At 38.9% G+C, this 13,900-nt stretch overlaps 3 protein-coding genes across 3 annotated transcripts; 1 reads left to right on the plus strand and 2 right to left on the minus strand.

Moving 5' to 3' along the window:
• The first annotated feature begins 666 nt into the window (after nucleotides 1-666).
• BCR41DRAFT_20981 (hypothetical protein) lies at nucleotides 667-1,914 on the plus strand. The gene is made up of 3 exons (XM_022019951.1): nucleotides 667-820; nucleotides 910-1,587; nucleotides 1,685-1,914. Exons 2-3 carry the CDS (start codon nucleotides 940-942, stop codon nucleotides 1,736-1,738), a joined length of 702 nt encoding a protein of 233 aa, XP_021883044.1. The 5' UTR covers nucleotides 667-820; nucleotides 910-939; the 3' UTR covers nucleotides 1,739-1,914.
• A 7,493-nt stretch (nucleotides 1,915-9,407) lies between these two features.
• BCR41DRAFT_385233 (hypothetical protein) lies at nucleotides 9,408-10,844 on the minus strand. The gene is made up of 3 exons (XM_022027655.1): nucleotides 10,565-10,844; nucleotides 10,137-10,458; nucleotides 9,408-10,018 (listed from the first exon to the last, which is right to left on the minus strand). The coding sequence occupies exons 1-3, from the start codon at nucleotides 10,731-10,733 to the stop codon at nucleotides 9,475-9,477; spliced, it is 1,035 nt and encodes a 344-aa protein (XP_021883045.1). The 5' UTR covers nucleotides 10,734-10,844; the 3' UTR covers nucleotides 9,408-9,474.
• Nucleotides 10,845-11,360: 516 nt separating this feature from the next.
• On the minus strand, nucleotides 11,361-13,787 carry BCR41DRAFT_334398 (mitochondrial ribosomal death-associated protein 3-domain-containing protein). Its single transcript, XM_022021929.1, has 8 exons — nucleotides 13,549-13,787; nucleotides 13,328-13,404; nucleotides 13,139-13,216; nucleotides 12,937-13,038; nucleotides 12,623-12,827; nucleotides 12,254-12,530; nucleotides 11,752-12,122; nucleotides 11,361-11,597 (listed from the first exon to the last, which is right to left on the minus strand). The coding sequence occupies exons 1-8, from the start codon at nucleotides 13,694-13,696 to the stop codon at nucleotides 11,509-11,511; spliced, it is 1,347 nt and encodes a 448-aa protein (XP_021883046.1). The 5' UTR covers nucleotides 13,697-13,787; the 3' UTR covers nucleotides 11,361-11,508.
• Between the last annotated feature and the right edge of the window lie 113 nt (nucleotides 13,788-13,900).

A 13,900-nucleotide genomic window follows, 5' to 3' on the forward strand; every position in this document is an offset into this window, starting at 1 on the left:
CTTTGGATCAGTATTTTCAATAATTTCTTGGGAAAGGAAAAATCTCGAACCTTTTGAATTGGGGTGAAAAATTTCAGATAATCGTTTCATCTAAAAAATAAGTTGTAATGGTTAGTAAACTACTCGAAACAATATGATCCATACTATAAGAACCAACAAGCGAAGACAGCATGACGGTATTGCGAGGTAACATCATGATGGTCATAAGCTATTGTACAAGTATTTCAGGCCACCCTGTAGTGCACGCAACGAACTCAACATACAGCATATTTTCCCCTGAAAAGGCCTATACAGCCTCACTTATTCCATGAATAAGCTCTTTACTTGTCAGACGACATGACATGACCTGTCATATTCATAGATAGATGAATAATTACTACCATTACCTTTATTGCTGGATGCCAACCAATTCAAGTCAAGATTGAATGAATTGTAGAAGCAGATAATGGAAGAGGAGTAGAAAGAGTGAGTGTATATGTGTAAAAGTTAGTAATGATAATAGAGAGAGGTGGGAAAGTGGAGCAGAACTAGAAGACAAGAGAGAGAGAGACAGAAAGGAAAAGCCAAAAAAAAATTAACCATATAATGTTGTGTAAGAAATACGATTAAATTTCCTTCCAAATGACCAAATGACGCACCCCTTATTTTTGCCACCATTTCAACTATAAAAACAACAGCGCCTGACTCACGCCCGAATTTCTTATTCCTGGATCTCCCAACTCCTTCCGCTGACAATATACCCGAACGATTCAAATCAAACGTCATACTTCAGGAGTTGGAAAGGACTGAATCACAAGATGTACCAGTCTTTGGGGTGTCTGTAAGTCATAAGCATGATAGGTCGCAGTAGAGATTGGCTTGTTATTTGTTAATATTCTAATATGTGACTTGATTTATGATTGATTGTAGGGGTGTGGCAAGACTCGATCAGTAGTAGAGATGCTCTGTTTACAGTGGGGTTTCTATTTCAACGCATCGGACAAGGACCTTGGCAGTGACGATCTCTCCTACTTGGCAACCTCGATCCTTGTGAAGACGCGCGATGGACTAGGCCGAAAACACAATACGGATTTCGCAAGAAACATGACGCTCTTGCTCTTTCTCTCCCGTCTGATGATCCTCAATTACTGCTTATCGATACCGGGCTGCGAAAGGACATTTTCTAGTTCCAGATGGGCTATCCTTCAAGTATGCCCAACCATGTTCGAGGATGTGTTTATGTCGCTCTTCAAGATCCTCTTCGGGAGACTGCAAGAGCGTACCATTTCCGAGTTATCTCTAACGGCCGTTGTCAGTGAAGAGCTCTTGTCAGTATGGAGTCACCTCGCTTCCCTTAGCTATCCTAATTTTACAAAAAAGTCCAAGCTACGGCTTGTTGTAGACGAGGCACAGATTCTAGACGATCAAGGCTATAGTTTGTTCGAGTCATCATATTTAGAATCGGAGCTTAGACCGCTACTTTCACCTGTTCTACATGGTTTCAGAAGACCGGGAGATCTATTGCGGCACAGGACTGAGCATCAGAACTCTCCATTGGGCACAGTCTTCAGGCGATGGTGTGAAAGAAGAGGAGTCAATGACATTTCCGTAAGTCCTTATTGAATTTTTTTTGAATCTTTGAACTTTCCAACTTTTCTTTTACTACTTTATTTCTAACATAATTAACGTCATCACCCACATGCAGTTATTTAGAATTCCCTGGGTGGGCCAGTCAAACATCAGTTCAGTCATTTATTGATCGCGTAAAAGATCAACTACCGAATGACGAATCGAAAAATGCGGTGGATGCCTTACTCCCAGCAGTCAGCGTGTTATATCAAAGGCTTGGAGGAAGATTTGGACCCATATGCACGTAAGGCTCTGTATTATTTGTTTTACACACCGCACCAATTTGCATCTCATCTTTGTTTCTAACACAGAGCGTAAGGAACACTGTGATGTGGAGCATTTATTCGTGCAAGGAGGCAATGTTCCTCCATGGGGTGAATTTGTGTACTTAAATCATTATTACAACTCTAAGCCAATGTGCTTGAGATGACTAACTTATCCATGTATTTGTTATAGAGCCACCGAAGGAATAATCAGGACAGGCGACCCAAACAAATGGGAGAGCATTATTGATGATACTGAATCAATGTTAACATCATGGAAGGAAAAAGAACGTCGAGGAAATCTCATTAGGGAACTTTTAAGTACGCGCGAATAGTTTTTTTTTTTTTTTTTTTTTCAAAATATATTAACACTTATTCCACAAATTAGGGGTCCAATCAAAGATCGCTAAACACCAAGAACAATTCAAATCATGCTCAAATATGGAGGAGACGCTTGAACTATTCCTCTTCCATTGGTATCTACTTGGAGAGACTGAGTTTATTCTAGAGGATGATGCGCAGCTAGTCGAAGCTGCATTTGGCCGCATAAGGATTCTTGGAAACAAGGCAATAACTACTTTGGATGAGCCTTTCGTGCTACAGTATGTGCCTTTATTAAAATTGTGGTATTTTTAACTTTTTTATTTTATTTTTTAAAAGTACCCTTACTCACTAATATTGAATATCACTCACCTCTAGCGCAGCCAAAAGCTACTTCATGGAAAAAGACCCTTTATTCATTAAAGCCGCGGAGCGAGTAATGATAACATCGACCAACGCCTCAGTACATGGGACAATGTGGGAGACATGTATGCCGCCAGTTTTCATTGAGACATTCAGAACTATGCCTTTGTCTAAATGGCCATTACCAAGTGGCAACAGTATTCCCGAGGAACTCAGAGGAGATGTGACGATTGTAGGATACAATAAACAGGAACAACTTGCAATCACATACCATGACATCTCGACTCATGGCTTTATGGAAGCACATGTTAATGGCAACTCAATGCGAGGAGACAAGAGTATTCCTCCGTTTTATTTCCCATCCCCTCGCGTGTCAGGCCCGGATATCATTTTCATTGTTAGTGTCAACGGAAAGAAGATTCCAATATTTGTCCAGGTATACAACATGTTTTTTTTTTTTTTTTCTTTCTATAAGATATCTCCACCATCATATTCGTTCGCTTAACTTTTTTATTATGATCTTTTGCCCAACTCTAGTTGAAATTATGCGTACGTCTTCCACTTGTTGATGCACTTGCCACTACCAGTGATGAATATATGCAAGAAAAGATAAATAAGGAACACCAAAAGGAAATATTGGAAGAGATAAATCTACTGCAGACGACTTTTAAGCAACGGTGTACTGTAAGCTGTAGAGTAGCCTTGTTGCTACGATCAGCTGAGGTTAAGCACTTTGTTGCACAGATTTGTTCGAAAGAACAACATCTCTTATTTTTTTTATTTTCTGTAGACTCTACTTAAGGGTTGTAGATAATAAAAAGAGGTCTCATAAACAGTAAAAAAAAAAAAAAAGGTAAGACTAGACAGCGATCAAAAGAAATGAAAATTAATAGCAAAAAAGATGGCTATTAAAAAAGATCTAAAGTAAAAATTATGTCACGTCACCTCTGTCTCACATTAATTTACTCGCCAAATACTGGGGCCTGGGGCCTGAAATTTCAATAGCTTTAAGGGAACACCGAGCTCTCACAGCTAGTAAAATTTGAGGTGATACTACATAGTCGATGTTCGTTCTCCCCATCCTTCCATCCATGTGGAGCAGAATTCTAGTACTAAGCGTTTATTTACGCGTGATTTACACGCTTAAAACCAGTGACTCGTACTGATGTACTTTGCATACGTACTGAAGTTTTTTTTCAGTAAATTTTTACTTATTATTTACTGATTTTTTACTTATTATTTACTTAAACAAAAGTAAAAAAAAAGTAAATTTTGAGTAAATTTTGAGTAAAACAAAAGTATATTTTGAGTAAAACAAAAGTAAGTACTTACTGAAATTTACCGAAAATATACTTTTTACTTACTTTTGTTTTACTGATATTTACTTGAAATATACTTTTGTTTTACTGAAATTTACTGAAAATTTACTTTTGTTTTACTCAAAATTTACTTTTGTTTTACTCAAAATTTACTTTTCTTACTTTTCTTTTACTCAAAATTTACTTTTCTTTCAGGGGGGCCTGCCTTGAATTCCCCGTATATGCACGAGCAAACGAAGTCACCTACTGATGGGTCTCCATATATGCATGTGGATAGGCTGTCATGGACACACGTTGTTCAGAACATGAGATCAACTTCTATCAAGTATTCAGCATGCTACCATGATTAAAAGCGACCACCTTCATTTCATGTTGATAGACATGCTTTTCAGGACTTTTTACTTTTTTTTTTTTTTTTTTTTTTTTTTTTTTTTTGCAGACATAGTATATATATGAAATATATCCTGAGGGTCCTTGTTATCAAAATATATATATATACTATGTCTGCAAAAAAAAAAAAAAAAAAAAAAAAAAAAAGTAAAAAGTCCTGAAAAGCATGTCTATCAACATGAAATGAAGGTGGTCGCTTTTAATCATGGTAGCATGCTGAATACTTGATAGAAGTTGATCTCATGTTCTGAACAACGTGTGTCCATGACAGCCTATCCACATGCATATATGGAGACCCATCAGTAGGTGACTTCGTTTGCTCGTGCATATACGGGGAATTCAAGGCAGGCCCCCCTGAAAGAAAAGTAAATTTTGAGTAAAAGAAAAGTAAGAAAAGTAAATTTTGAGTAAAACAAAAGTAAATTTTGAGTAAAACAAAAGTAAATTTTCAGTAAATTTCAGTAAAACAAAAGTATATTTCAAGTAAATATCAGTAAAACAAAAGTAAGTAAAAAGTATATTTTCGGTAAATTTCAGTAAGTACTTACTTTTGTTTTACTCAAAATATACTTTTGTTTTACTCAAAATTTACTCAAAATTTACTTTTTTTTTACTTTTGTTTAAGTAAATAATAAGTAAAAAATCAGTAAATAATAAGTAAAAATTTACTGAAAAAAAACTTCAGTACGTATGCAAAGTACATCAGTACGAGTCACTGCTTAAAACATTACGAGTTTACATTTATATTTAATACGTTCACCATCTAGAGTTTAAGTTTATAAATAAAAGGGGTTTAATTTGAGATTGGTTTGACAAGGAAGACTGGTTGTTTACACGTTTATTAATGGGATAAATTAAATTTCCGCTCTCCATCTTTATATTTTTACGTGTTTTTGTAAATCTTTTATTTTCTGTTTCAACTTTGTTTTTTCCCACCGATCTACAGCAACACTTTTCCAATCATTTCCGCATGGGCCAATATAATATGGTGTTTGCTCATCAAGGCTGTCAATCTCCCATACATGTCCTTCAAAAGGCAAAATGACGATGATGTGGTTGCCTCGTCCACGATCTTCTTCATATTGATAAACATCTCTCTTTCTTTTGGTTCCTTTGTTTTTTTTCTCTTCTTGAGGCTCGAATGTCTTCACCGTGTGTTTGTCAGAAAAGATTGTGTGGTGAAAATAGAAAAGGTCAGGGCTGTTATTGACAGCCAACTTACAACTTTTCTAAAAGAGGAAAAAAAAAGGAAAAAGGACTTTTATATATATATATATTTTTTTATTTTTTTATTTTTTTATTTTTTTTTTTTTATTTTTTTTTCATTTGGAGATCAATTTGTTGCATGAAATTCCATACCTTATTTTTTACCAGAGTTGGAACAATCTTTCCTTGAGTCTTAAGAGGCTGATCCAAAAGGAAGTTCGCCAAGCAATGTGTTGCACAAGATCCGTTGTCATTCTGTAAAAAAGCTTTAGGTCTTTTAACATCAGACCCAGCGTTTTTAGATTTTTTTTTTTTTCATGTGCTCTTCCTCAGAATACAACTTGCTCATGATCTTCCTTATTTGAAAAGAGTTCCAGTAACATACAAGGTACACTTCATGATTGTGAGGTTTGTAGCTTCGAATATGGACGCCGTCAGCCTTGATGGAACAATGGGAAGGCGCCTCCATCATATAAAACCAAATGTTGATTAATTCTGCACGTGGAAAAAAAGTTTGATTAGTTTGGAAAAGACTAACTCTTAATAGAAATGACATATTTTTCAATAACGTTCTTTTTCTCCTTTTTTTACCTTTGTCATAATATCCATCTTTCCAGCCTTCTGTTTGATACTTCTCCACAGCATCGTTCTTTTGATCTGCTATTGATTTGTCCGCCATTCTCTTATCGACTCCTTTGGAAGAAAGCGACAATACGGCGTCTGAAATGTTGCATTTTCGATCATCCAAAGGATTAAGTTTGTGATTACAGACAAGAAATCCTGCTTCTATAACAGAAGCGTAATCGTCCTGGTGTACAAACTGCCCCATTTCCTTGGCAGCCTTGTCAAATCGCCCTTCTTTCATAAAACTTAATATAGACTCCAATTTCGCCATGTTCCATCTTCGCGGTTGCTCTTCGATCTGTTTTGAGCGAATAAAATAAAAATCTTCAGCTTTTTCGCGCATCATTTTTAAAGCGAGATCTTCCTGCTGTTGTAAGAAAGTTTTTGAATTGGGTTGATGTTGTCTCGAGATGATGATGTCGGCCTGTTTAATCAATTTCGGAACATTTGCTGTTGTTTTTTTATTATATTGATCGTGAAAAAAATTGTATAGATTTTCCACAACGAAAATTCTGGTCGGTGCTTGTTTTTTACACGTTCTTCAAGGAACATCATAGCATTGCAATAAGGACACCAGACCATCTGCTCTAAGCGGTGTCTATGGCACCCGATATTGGGGCTCGAGATTAATTCTGGTCGGAACCTCCTTCTAGCTAAGAGACAGTATCCATACTATTATATTGGAAAATAGAATCACGAATTTTTATAAATATTTTATAAAGCTTTCCGACTTTTTATCACTATATTTTTATACTAAATAATAATAAGGGGAAGTCGGACTTACTCTTTATCGGGACATGTGTTTCGGTTATGTCCTGGGCGGTTGAATATACTGCAATGCCGTTGCACAGACCGACAGGTGGCTGTAGCCTAGAGGGCAATGATAATGATGTTAAGCTAAAAATGTAATACGTAGTAAATTATACATTCAATAAAATGTGAACCAAGAGTAGCTTACCTTCGCCTTCGCTCCGTCTTCCGATTTCACCAGGATCCTCAAGGCTAATGCTCCTGCGAGTCGCCACAGGCTGGGCTCGATTTTGCATGGGATCACTAACGATGCCATTGCAAAAGAAACTGATAATTTAGGATTGAAAAAAATGTATTGCTAAGGATTACAAATTGAAACATCAAATATTGGATTGGAGCTCACCCTTCAATGCTTGCACATGTACTCCGGTTGTGTCCTAAGTGGCCACAAATACTACGTACCTTCGCCTTTGGGGTGCTATCAAGATAACGATGCAGAGTTAAAAATGTAATAAAATAAAAATAAAACCTCCCAAAAAAAAAAAAAAAAAAAAAAAGACTTTATATTGCATACCTTTGCATCTGTATGGGAGTAATGTCCTGTTCAGCGCTTTTAACAGTGCAACGGAGGTAATAAAGACGTTTGTTCGGAATCAGCAAACACCAACTACTATAGTGCCAACAAAAAAAAAAAAAAAAAAAAAAAAAAAAATGAAGCGCAAGGAGATTCAACAAACCTTGTATTTTGAGGGCAGGTACATCTATCATGACTGTTGCTGTTGCACGGAATATGGGTGTAGGTCATGTATTTACAATGCTACAATCAAATTTTGATGCTGAGAGCACCGTTGAAAACGAAAGATATTGTAGAAAAATGAAAGAATGCAAGAGACAGCAGAAAATTCCAACATCTAATTTGAGCATTGCTTATTTTTATTGGTCTTGGGCGAAGTCATTTCCTTCAGGCAACTATTAAAAAAAACGACCTATGAAAGCAAACACGGGGTTATGGCCATTTCAGCCTTTAGGTGGATAAAGAAGAGGGTTCTATTGATAGCCAACGCTTGGCTTTTCAGCCTCTACTACTTATATCTGCAATTCCAAAGAGGATAATTCAAGCCCCACAGACCCACATTCCAGCAGCAACTCTGCCGAACAATTGGGGCAATTGGTATAGAACCTATGTTAGTTATAGCGTGATATTTATGCTCTCCACACCTTTTCCGCGGAGGAGACTGTGGTTCAAGGTAAGCTGGTGGAGGGGTTGGAGTGGCGGGTTTAGCAGCAACTTGAAGGTATAAGCTTGGCGTAGCCGAAGGGACCAATGTTTCCTGCAATTGAGAGAGTTCTAAGTAGTAGTCCTCTTGAGTAGGACAAACACAACTGCTCTGAGAAGAGCAACCTGTGTCCATGCAAACAACACAGCCAAGCTTGGCTGCAAGCTCAGCTCTCGTTACCTCTTCTTTACGTCCTCTTTCCTCCTGTTCTTTTTTTCTCCCTTCTCTCTCTTGTTCAAGGAATTCAAGTAGGGCGCACTCGTCAATGGAGCCGTATGTCATGTCATATAGCTTCTCTTCATCCCGCTTGCTGGCCTGGTAACCCCTCTTTACCTCTACAGGTTGTGCTTGGATGATACCTAGCACAGCCCATCGAGATCGTCGTACACCTGATGTGAAGCTGTCCGACGGAGAAACGGCTTCCGAGTGGTTCGAGTCACCATAAATAGAGCGGGGGCACTTGGTAGGCAACTGACTTCTGGGAGATACAGCCGACGACGAACGTGTAAAACGTTTGGCAGACATTTTTTTTTTTTTTTTTTTAGCAGATAAAATAGACGAAAGCAATGAAAACAAAGGTCTGAGTAAAATTAAAGCAAGGATCCAGAATATAGGCGTGTTGAGGAATTAGAACAGTAAAACAAAGTGAACAAGTTTACTTTTTAAATCTACAGTGCAGCGTGGACGCTGATTTAAAGTTTCAAAATAAGAGCTGTGTCACATGAGAAAAATAAATTAAATTAAGGGACAACGAACTCTAGGTAAAAACAGCCAATATCCAATCACTCTATACTGGATACCCATTCTCCAATTAAATGAGATCCTTGCCACCCAGATTCTTGCTACCCGCAGATGAGTGAATGCTCAAGCTGTTGCTTATTTATGTTTGATTATTTATGGTACCCGAAGGCAGTCACCTAATTTCGCAGTCGCCTATTTTTTTATTTTATTTTTTTTTAATATATAGAATATAGATATATCAATTGACATAGTTTCAGATCGAATAGGAGCACTGGGTAGCACCACTACAAAATGCGTGCCATGCATAACAGCACCTCTCAAACACTAGCAAGACTGAGCCTTCAGGTCACCTTGTTCGTTGGCCATCCCTGAAGCGTTTCATCATCAACCTCTCGGTGGATCGACGCGGTCAGGCCTCAGGCATTCAGGCATTAGTTAGGAAATTACGACCTGATATTGAGTGCAAGATTGGAGAACCCTGATGTCAATTATGGATCACCACCAAAATGTAATAAAAGCATACCCCACTCAATTCGGAGTAAAAGCCGCAGGTTATATTACTTTAAAGAAGTGTTGCTGTTCTACTATATTTAAGCTTGTATGATTCTGTTTCTATGCGTCAGCAACTTGAACATTCACCTTTCCAACAAAGGCTCCATTCAAAAAGTCGACATATGTTTCACCAATTTTGTCGACGCCATGTTTGAGGACAGCGTCTTTGTACTTGACTTCACCGTTGGCCACCAGAGGTGTCAGCTCCTCAAGAAACTTTCCAAATCTCTCATAGTGACTAAAGACAAGGTAGCCTTCATAACGGAGTTCCTTAAAGAGGATGTTGATCAGGTTCTTAGGCGCATAAGGCTCAGTATTCTGATGATATGCCAAGGCTCCGACTGCTAGGACACGACCGCGTGGGTTAAGCAAGTCTAATACGATCTCAGTAGTGTCGTCTCCAACAAGATCGTAATAGATATCCAGTCCAGCTTCACCTACTGCCTCCGTTAAGGCTTTACGTTTGTCCTGGGTCTTGTAGTTGAATGCAGCATCAAAGCCGAGCTCATCCTTGAGGAATGTAACCTTTTCATCCGAGCCAGCAGATCCAATTACGCGAAGGCCTTTTCTCTTGGCCAATTGGCCAGCCAACTGTCCCAGAGTTCTGTGGAAAAAAAAAAAAAAAAAAAAAAAAAAAAAAAAACAGCAATAGTTTAGATGCAATGTTTGAGAGGTTGCAAATCTGTTAATTAAAGGCCCATCATTTCCAATTTAGCTTTTACCCTGCGGCACTAGAGATATAAATGGTCTCTCCAGCCTTGAGGTCACCACGCAAGTTGAGTGAATCCCAAACAGTGAAGCCAGGAATACCCAGGACGCCGGTGTAAGCTGAAAGGGGCACCTTGGAGTCAACCGCATTATCCAAGACATTAAGATCGTTAATGTATTCAGGTTCATAAACATGTGTGTATTCTTCCCAGTGAGAAGGAGAATGAACTAAGGCACCGACAGGAAACTTTGGGTTCTTGGAATCAACCACTTTTGCTATCGCAAATCCAACCACCCTTGATTCCTTCTTGTCATTGCTGAAGTCATGACGGATATCTAGTTTCGATAGCCATACAATGCCAATAAAGAAAAATATAGGGCCTTATTCTTTTTTTTTTTTTTTTTTTTTTTTAATAAAATAAATAAGTATGGCTCTACTTACAAGGATCCAAGGAAAAGATGAGATTCTTAACAAAGACCTCATTGTCTTTAAGGACAGGTGCAGGCTCAGTGACAGTTACAGAGCGAAAATGGCTTTTATTAGGTGTGACTCCTTCAGGGATCTTTGAGATGAGGATACGATCTTGGGTGATTTCTTTGGAGAAAGTCATCTTTCTTTCTTCTTTGATGTTGATGGTGTTGTTGTTGTTGTTGTTGTTGTTGTTTTTTTGGAGAGAGGGAAGGGAGTTTGGCAGTGATAGTGTTGGGTTGTTTTCGGTTCCTTGAGGTAATGTGGTCTCTTGTTAATTGTAGAATGACCTTTTTATACATTTTTTTTTAAAAGAATATTAATAATCATTATGCGGTGAATCTAGAGTCTGTAGCCTCGGCCAACTGAAAGTCGATCGATCGTTTACACATTCACAGCTTATTTCATACGTTGAGATGGATTTGACGCGACGCGTAATTTCACCATGTATAAATCAAGAGTAGTACAAGCTGATTATAAATCAAAGATGAATGCCAAATCTATTTGTTCTATTTCATTCGTCATTATCGAGGTAGCACCACTACAAAATGCATCCTAAGGTTTGGGCGCGCCGCATTTTTGTCCATATTGATCCGTGCCATGCATAACAGCACCTCTCAGTTTCTTATCAAATTTACACTTTTCTTAACAGCTTCAACAAAGAAATTGTTTCAATTGGACTACGTACATTTCCTTGAGCTCGTCATAATTAACCCCAATGCGCAAATATCACTTGTTGGTTCAAGAGCTATACATGTAGGCACATCATGTAACGCTGCCAGTTGGATGATAGATTTTAATTCGCCTTGTAATGATCCACACACTCTATCTCTATGATTATACACCCCACACTCTCACACACTTGATATTCTCATACACGCTAATTCGTAATGCTCATTCCAGCATGTTTAGTATCCTTAAATCTCTTTTGCACATGCAGTGAAGAACTTGCGAGGATTGCCACCTGATGTGATAAACTTGTTAAGAAAAAGGGCTTCTGATGGGGCTTTTTTTTTTTTTTTTTTTTTTTTTTTGTCGTTGTTAATATTGTTGCATAAAATGTATAGTTTTGGGATGTCATTAGTATCCAATGTTGCATAATGTATTTCAATGACCCATAATTTCTTCTTCCACATCAGTGCATGTATAGACACGCTTACCATCATAGATAATGTTGCCTTTTTTGTAGTAATTAAAGACGCCTTTGGCTTCTGGTCTTGTATAATTTGGTACTTCAAATCTAGTGAAGCCTTGAGTCCATGGCAAAATGGTCTGGGACAATTTCTTGTAGGGTGAGACCACTTTGACTCCTAAGCTGACATCGAGGGTCTCACTCTTCCTCGGCCAATGTGTTTCACTCGTAGCAGTGACAATGGCTCCATGACTCAGTGAGTTCTTTCCTGAAATATACCGCAAAAACAAATTGGGGAGTTTCAAATGCTCAGGATTGAGCGCTTTGGCATCCTGATTCAGGTATTCTGTAGGGCGAAAGAAGGTGTTGATTTCGTCCACAGCAATCAATGTGGGGACCCTAATGTGGAGAATAAAAGGCATGAGCATCCTCGACTCAATTACGAGGCAAAAATGATTCCGGGACTGATTTGACTGAGGTAGGCATCACGCTTTTTTTTTTTTTATGATGTTCGTTATTTGATTACATACCCCTTTTGAGCCCCCAATTCCTTCAAGAAGAGTTCCATGACATCCTGCGCAGCGAATTGGTTCTTCACAGCGATTTCAAGGAGAGCAGATAACGTAGTTCCTTTTGCAACCTCCTGATGGCCGATCATGGCATTCTCTGAAACAACAATTCCGTTGAGGGTTGATTTGTTAGCGCCGTGGATCTGCCCAGCAACGTTAGATGCGAGCAAAGGCTGAACAAACGATGTTGAGCCCGGCACCTTGTTGTAGGCGAAAGAGCTATTCATCCAAGTACTTGCTGTTCAAATTGAGTCAGAAAATATATGTCAATTATGATAATAAAATTGATTTGGTGGTCCAAACTTATTATCATATCATGTCATATCGTACCTTTAGGGACGTAGATCACAACCCATCCAGCAGAGAGGCAGTGGCTTACAGCTTGTAGCAATACAGCGCTCTTTCCTGATCCAGACTCCCCTGTAAGTACGATCCTGCTTTGCGCTGAAGGCGTCTTCATAGCCTTATCAACCCTCTCAAGCAAATCGACAGTCGACTCACGGACGACCAATGCAGCAGACTTGACCAAAGCGAACTAGATGATGAGAAATATTGAGGATATCCACAATGAGTATAGGTGTCTCATGTCGAAATTATAGCTAGGTATGAGATATTGTATGGTGATGCGCGACCCTGATCTGTACCTGCTCATTCAAGAATGTTGGGAAGGCAGTTTGGCTCAATGCTGGCGTTACGACCGAAGGTATTCCAAGGACTTTTCCAATGTTATCCTTGGTAGCGGTAGACTATAAATCACCAATGTATCAAAAAAAGAGAGGATTTCTGTTACTCCTAGTAAAAGACCCGAAAACTACATCTCCCGATACAGCTGCTGAAGGCGCTTACAGGAAGGAATTCCTCAACTTTGACAGGGATTGCAGCTTTATAATATTTCTCATTCAAGCGACCGGCTCCTGTTGCGCCCTAAACAAGTTAACAACCATCATATCAAAGCAAGACACCAAGTGTGATCGAGAGTTAAATTAGCTGTGTATCTCAATGTTGTATCCCGAGTCCCATTAAGCTAGGTTGTACCTCATTGCTGTCATCGTCTACTACTCCCTTCTTGCGAAAGGAGTTGGAATGTCCTTTGGCACGGGTAGGAGCTGCACCTATATTGATTGATTGGTGATCAGGAATCGCAAGGGTATAAGAGAGGAAGGATGCGGTATTAATATGTCAAGGCTTGTCCTCAGTACTGATCAGCCACCTCGATGAACTACCAGGAACTAGGATAGGTAGTTGATAAAAGCTACCTTTCTTGGCCTTTACAGCGGCCGAGACGACGGCGGAAGCCGTGACATAGTTGGCGTACTGAACAGGCACAGTAGCTTTGATACGTGCTGCAAGAGTCTGCTGTGTCCTAGGCAGCAGAGAAGTCGAAGTGAGCAGTCGGTGTGCCATGAATGCGAGCGTGCCAAGTACTGAGGCCGATGGAGGTTTTCCGAGTGCTATGGAAGTGTAACAAAGCGAGGAGAAGGAACACTCGTTGTTGTTACCAGGAATAAGGTCTGAGCAGGACTCATGTTTACAGTGACTGTCTTTACTGAAGAACGGATGCATGTAAAATGGATTTAGTGTTAATACTTGCGATTGGAACGAAATCAA

Source organism: Lobosporangium transversale, assembly GCF_002105155.1.
Source record: "Lobosporangium transversale strain NRRL 3116 chromosome Unknown BCR41scaffold_11, whole genome shotgun sequence".
In the NCBI taxonomy this organism is placed as follows: domain Eukaryota; kingdom Fungi; phylum Mortierellomycota; class Mortierellomycetes; order Mortierellales; family Mortierellaceae; genus Lobosporangium; species Lobosporangium transversale.